This window comes from Cyprinus carpio, chromosome A5 (genome assembly GCF_018340385.1).
Source record: "Cyprinus carpio isolate SPL01 chromosome A5, ASM1834038v1, whole genome shotgun sequence".
Lineage (NCBI taxonomy): Eukaryota > Metazoa > Chordata > Actinopteri > Cypriniformes > Cyprinidae > Cyprinus > Cyprinus carpio.
In genome coordinates this window covers 35,816,961-35,823,186 of record NC_056576.1, presented here as the reverse complement: position 1 = coordinate 35,823,186, position 6,226 = coordinate 35,816,961, and the positions used below count along the sequence as shown (strand labels likewise).

The 6,226-nt window shown below is 44.5% G+C and overlaps 1 protein-coding gene across 1 annotated transcript in view; it reads left to right on the top strand.

Moving 5' to 3' along the window:
• The window catches only part of LOC109053508 (stress-induced phosphoprotein 1), a 10,324-nt gene continuing 4,098 nt past the window's right edge, over positions 1–6,226 (top strand). The window contains 10 exon segments of the mRNA XM_042757057.1: positions 1–155; positions 2,918–3,127; positions 3,194–3,335; positions 3,444–3,585; positions 3,806–3,974; positions 4,419–4,545; positions 4,718–4,820; positions 4,891–5,020; positions 5,127–5,223; positions 5,309–5,433. Of these exon segments, the coding sequence (XP_042612991.1) occupies positions 147–155; positions 2,918–3,127; positions 3,194–3,335; positions 3,444–3,585; positions 3,806–3,974; positions 4,419–4,545; positions 4,718–4,820; positions 4,891–5,020; positions 5,127–5,223; positions 5,309–5,433 (1,254 nt within the window). The 5' untranslated portion in view covers positions 1–146.

Genomic DNA, 6,226 nt, shown 5'->3' with positions numbered 1-6,226 from the left:
ATCGTTTTTAGAATGTAATTGTATGCATCCTGACGTAACACGGTCCCGCTCATAAACCTTCATGTTCAAGGGTTGCGCTGCAATACCTGGCAACCCTCCCCCGGCGGATCTTCTCTCGGTAGGTTCTGGAACCTCATGCTCGCGCTATGGAGAAAGTGAGTAACTCTTCTTTAGGATATTCCACATTACAGATAATGAAGAAGACTTGTCTTTTAAATGCGTGTGTAAAACAGACATGTGAGGAGTGTTGTGTGTTTGACCTGCTCAGTGTAACTCGTCACGAGCCGCTTCAATGATAGCAGGCTAGCGAGCTAACAGCTAGCGCGTTAGCAGCCGACTGTGACACGCTGTGCTCGAACCTGCGACCTGCACACCACTGTCCCTCAAGGGTCCTCTTACCTTGAGAAGCTGACCATTACTCGTACAGGCTCGGATCTGTGGGAATAATGCGTGTTTATTCATGCGCTCCAGCGGTTAGCAGGTTAGCACGAGCTCAGGTCAGATCTGGAGACTCCTTAAATATTATTATTATTATTATTATTATTATTATTATTATTATTATTATATGTCACGCAGTCAGAAAGTCCTGAAGGAATATGTTTGGACTGTTAGCTGTTCATAATCCCGATCATAATGGGGGTCTTCTATTATAACACTAATTAAAATCGGGTTATTAAATAGCGATTAAGTATTTTTTATGTCTCTGAGATTATGCAGTTCAGTTGAATTGTTAACTTATTGAACACTTATTTCGGTGGTTTGAGCAGTGACTGAATATAAGTCTGTCTATCTCCCATAATGCACTGCTTTGTATGAGCGTCCAACGCCAATGGATCAAATAAATAAAATAATCAATGATTGAATGAATGTGATACTGCTTTAAATCTTCCTTTTCCCTACTTTAGAATGTGTCCTGTTTATTTATTTATTTTCTGAGCAAAAATAAAATAATGACTATATATATATATATATTACTTTTATTATTTATTTATTTATTTATTTATTTATTTTTTGCAGCGAATTACAAAAAAAAAAAAATGAACAGCAATTTATCTTCCAAATTATCTTCTCAGGTATATTTGGAACAAGAATCGTTGACGACGTATTAAATTATTCACAAAATTTATAGATCACAGCACAAATAAATTTTCATTTCAAATATTTGTACTTGTACACTATCCTTCAGGTTTTACCCGTTTGTGAGCACAAAGTTTTAAGGAAGTGAAACCATTTAAAATGTAATAAAAGATCATATATTCTTTTATGTATTTTAATGAGTGCAGGTCAGAACCATAGACTGTGTGTTGTTTCATTTTTACATCAATATATCTCTTATGCTGAATTACAGTTGTTCAATAACCCACAAAAATAAAAAATTGATACAATTAAAAAAAATCATTAAGTGTAACAATTGTCAGTGTTATATAATATAATATAAAAAAGTGAGAATGAGAAATTAGATTTAAGACCAATTCTAAATTAAATGTGTCCTTTTATTATTGCTTGGACAAAATGCTGCATGTTTCTTTGTGAAATTGAAATGTAACACTATAATAATATACTGATATAGCACTTCCATATTATTGCTTTTTTGTTGGTTTTGATTGCTTCTTTGTCCTCATTTGTAAGTCGCTACGGATTAAAGCGTCTGCTAAATGACACAATTTAAATATAATGAAAATGTAAATAACAAAACTAAATTTACATTTTAAAACAAGCCCCAAATCAAATAAATAACACAAATAAAATAAATATCTTCTTATAAACAAAATAAGGCTTTGTCTGTGCTCTTTTCATTTAAAATTAGAGGCAACCACTGCATTTTAATCATGATCCAAACAAAGATGCTGCATACATGCAACATGAGCAGTTTTTAATCTAAATTAGATTGTATAATCTCGAAATTTGAAGCAAAAACAGAATGATTTGACTTCAGTTTTGTAAAACGATAAATAAAAAATATCTGCATGAAACAGAAACAGCAGACGAGCTGAACGAGACGCAGATCCACTCTCTGCCAGCAGGTGGAGCTTAAAGCGTTTCCTTGGTTACCGCTGTAAACAAAGCACTCATGAACACCGCAGCAGGTGGAGCTTAAAGCGTTTCCTTGGTTACCGCTGTAAACAAAGCGCTTATGAACACCGCAGCAGGTGGCACTTAAAGCGTTTCCTTGGTTACCGCTGTAAACAAAGCACTCATGAACACCGCAGCAGGTGGAGCTTAAAGCGTTTCCTTGGTTACCGCTGTAAACAAAGCACTCATGAACACCGCAGCAGGTGGAGCTTAAAGCGTTTCCCTTGGTTACCGTTGTAAACAAAGCACTCATGAACACCGCAGCAGGTGGAGCTTAAAGCGTTTCCTTGGTTACCGCTCTAAACAAAGCACTCATGAACACCGCAGCAGGTGGAGCTTAAAGCGTTTCCTTGGTTACCGCTGTAAACAAAGCACTCATGAACACCGCAGCAGGTGGAGCTTAAAGCGTTTCCCTCGGTTACCGCTGTAAACAAAGCACTCATGAACACCGCAGCAGGTGGAGCTTAAAGCGTTTCCTTGGTTACCGCTGTAAACAAAGCACTCATGAGCACCGCAGCAGGTGGAGCTTAAAGCGTTTCCTTGGTTACCGCTGTAAACAAAGCAGCGCTGCACTTTTGAACTTTAATATGCATTATACACAAAAGAAAAAATACCATCTAAACTCTTCTAAAGACAGTAAGTTCCTCTCAGACACACATTCATATAAATTCCTGCCCCTAAATGAATCGTGATTTGTTTAGAATCTCAACAGATTTGAATCGTCACACATTTGAATTGATTTTCAACCAGCTCGCGGTTAATCGTTACATCCCTAGATGATACAGCTGATGAACATTAAAAACACCGCAATCAGAAATGACGTTCTGTCCGTCTTCCTCCCCAGGCAGCGCAACTGAAAGATGAAGGCAACAAGGCACTGAGTGCAGGAGACGTGGAGGCAGCGGTCAGGTGCTACACAGAGGCCCTGACCCTGGACCCTAACAACCACGTGCTCTTCAGCAACCGCTCCGCTGCTTACGCCAAGAAGGGCGACTACGACAGTGCCCTGAGAGACGCCTGCCAGACCATAAAGATCAAGCCGGACTGGGGCAAGGTGAGCTGCGCTTCCGTTCTCTTTCAGAGCTGGAGTCGTCCATTTTCAAATGTTATCTTTTTTTAAGGCTACTCCAGGAAAGCAGCTGCTTTGGAGTTTCTCGGGCGACTAGAGGATGCCAAAGCCACCTATCAGGAGGGGTTACGCCAAGAGCCGGCCAATCAGCAGCTCAAGGAGGGTCTTCAGAGCATTGAAGCGCGGTTAGCAGGTGATACATCTGATACTAAACCCTCAAGTGTGCTCACTCTGTGTCCTTGAAGCCTCTTTTGAAGAGATTCTTCGGTGAGAGTTCTTGATGTCGTCCTGTTCTTTCCAGAGAGAAAGATGATGAACCCGTTCTCCATTCCCAACCTGTATGAGAAGCTGGAGGGCGACCCTCGAACCCGAGCGCTGCTGTCTGACCCCAGCTACAGGGAGCTTCTGGAGCAGCTCCGGATCAAGCCCTCGGAGCTCGGCGCGTAGGTGCTCTTCGTCTCATGAGCAAAGCTCTCTTCTGACTTTAATTGGCATCAGCCGATAACTATCTGTCTTCTTTGACAGCAAGCTTACCGTCTTTGTTAAACTGTTCTGTCTAATAAATTGGTAAACGCAGTCTGTTGGAATTCTTGGTTCTGATTGGCTGGCAGGTATGCATTAAAGCCGTTCAGTGCGTGTGTTTGTGGTGTAATCTGTGTGTAGGAAGCTGCAGGACCCACGTGTGATGACCACTCTCTCGGTGCTGCTGGGGCTGGATCTAGCTGGTGTGGATGAAGACGAGGAAGCCACTCCGTCCCCTCCGCCCAAACCCAGAGAGACGGCTCCGCCCCCTCCGCCCAAAGAGGAGGAGCTACCGGAGAACAAGAGAATGGTACTCCGTCGAGGCACATTTGGCTTTGAGTCACACCGGTGTCATTAACTGAAGAAGAAATTAGATGCATGTTATTACTCTCAGAAATAACGTAAATGAAATGTTTATAGAAGCTCTAGTTGTGTTTCTTCCCCAGTATATTTCTGCCTCATCATTTGACCAAAATCTACATCGGATCACAGTTTTACAAACACTCAATGATTGCTAGAGACTTTAAAGTAACAGTGTTGTATTAATCGTCATGTGTAGCTTGATGTTTTAGTTTTATGATGAATCGGCTGCGGGGTCACGTTTGCATTTTGCATGCTTGACGTTAAATGCATTAACAGCTGGCTCTGGAACACGAGTCACAGCGCGCTTCAGATGATTTTAAAAACCGCTTATGTTCTGAAGAACATGGTGAGCTCTGCCTGGTGTCTGTCCTAATCCTGATCGTTCCTCCAGGCCTTGAGGGAGAAGGAGCTGGGCAACACAGCATATAAGAAGAAAGACTTTGCTGCTGCACTGAAGCACTATGAAGCAGCCCTGAAGCACGATCCCACCAACATGATCTATCTGTCAAACCAAGCAGGTAAGAGTTCTGCTCTCCTCAAAGCACACAGGGACACTTGAAATCACATGAACGTTAATATGCAGTAATGTTAGCGGGACGCTGCATCGACACAACTATGAAACCACTCGAACTACTCTCACAAACTACTGCGAGTGGATGCTTTGGATGAAGAGTGTGTTTTCTCTGTCAGCTGTGCGTTTTGAAGAGGGTGAGTTTGAGAAGTGCAGAGAGCTGTGTGAGAAGGCCATCGAGGTGGGACGAGAGAACCGCGAAGATTACAGACAGATCGCCAAGTAAGTGCTCTGCTGCACTGCAACACTTTTACGTGTGTGCGCTTGTTCACCCGCCTATCCTCCTCCGCACGGCCTACACCATGAACGCCAACACCTACAACAACCACTACAAACAATAGAAGCACAGAGAGGCGGTCCAGTTTTTTAATAAGAGTCTGACTGAGCATCGCACGCCTGAAGTCCTCAAGAAGTGCCAGCAGGTCAGCCAGGGTTTGGGTTAATGCCACACAGAATACTCATAGTCAAGTGTAAACTCAGAAGTCCAGTATGTGTACTCTTCCTGAGTTTCTGTCTGTTCTTTTACAGGCCGAGAAGATTTTAAAGGAGCAGGAGAAGCAGGCCTACATCAATCCAGATTTGGCACTGGAGGAGAAAAACCAGGGCAATGACGCCTTCCAGAAGGGTGTGTGAATGAGCCTGTAAGACTGGGATTTAATCAGGTTGGTTTTGAACTCGTGTAGGTTGTGATTTGGTCTGGTCATGTGCAGGTGACTATCCTTTGGCCATGAAGCATTACTCAGAGGCCATCAAGAGAAACCCGTATGATGCCAAGCTCTTCAGCAACAGAGCTGCCTGCTACACCAAACTACTGGAGTTCCAGCTGGCGCTCAAGGTACACACACACACACGCACGCACACACACGCGCACACACACGGTCACAAACACACGTGCACACACACACACACGGTCACACTCACACGCACACACACACGGTCACACACACACGCACACACACACACACTTTCACACTCACACACACACACACACACACACACACACGGTCACACTCACACGCGCACACACACACACACACGGTCACACACACACACACACACACACACACACACGGTCACACTCACACGCGCACACACACACACACACTTTCACACACACACACACACGGTCACACACACGCACGCACACACACGCGCACACACACGGTCACAAACACACGTGCACACACACACACACACGGTCACACTCACACGCGCACACACACTCACACGCGCACACACACACACACACGGTCACACACACGCACGCACACACACGCGCACACACACGGTCACAAACACACGTGCACACACACACACACACGGTCACACTCACACGCGCACACACACACACGGTCACACGCGCACACACACTTGGTCACACTCACACACACACACACACACACACACGGTCACACTCACACGCGCACACACACGCTCACACCACCCACACCCCCCACCACGCGCACACACACACACACGGTCACACTCACACGCGCACACACACACACACACACACGGTCACACTCACACGCGCACACACACACACACGGTCACACACACGCACACACACACGGTCACACTCACACGCGCACACACACGGTCACACTCACACACACACACACACACAC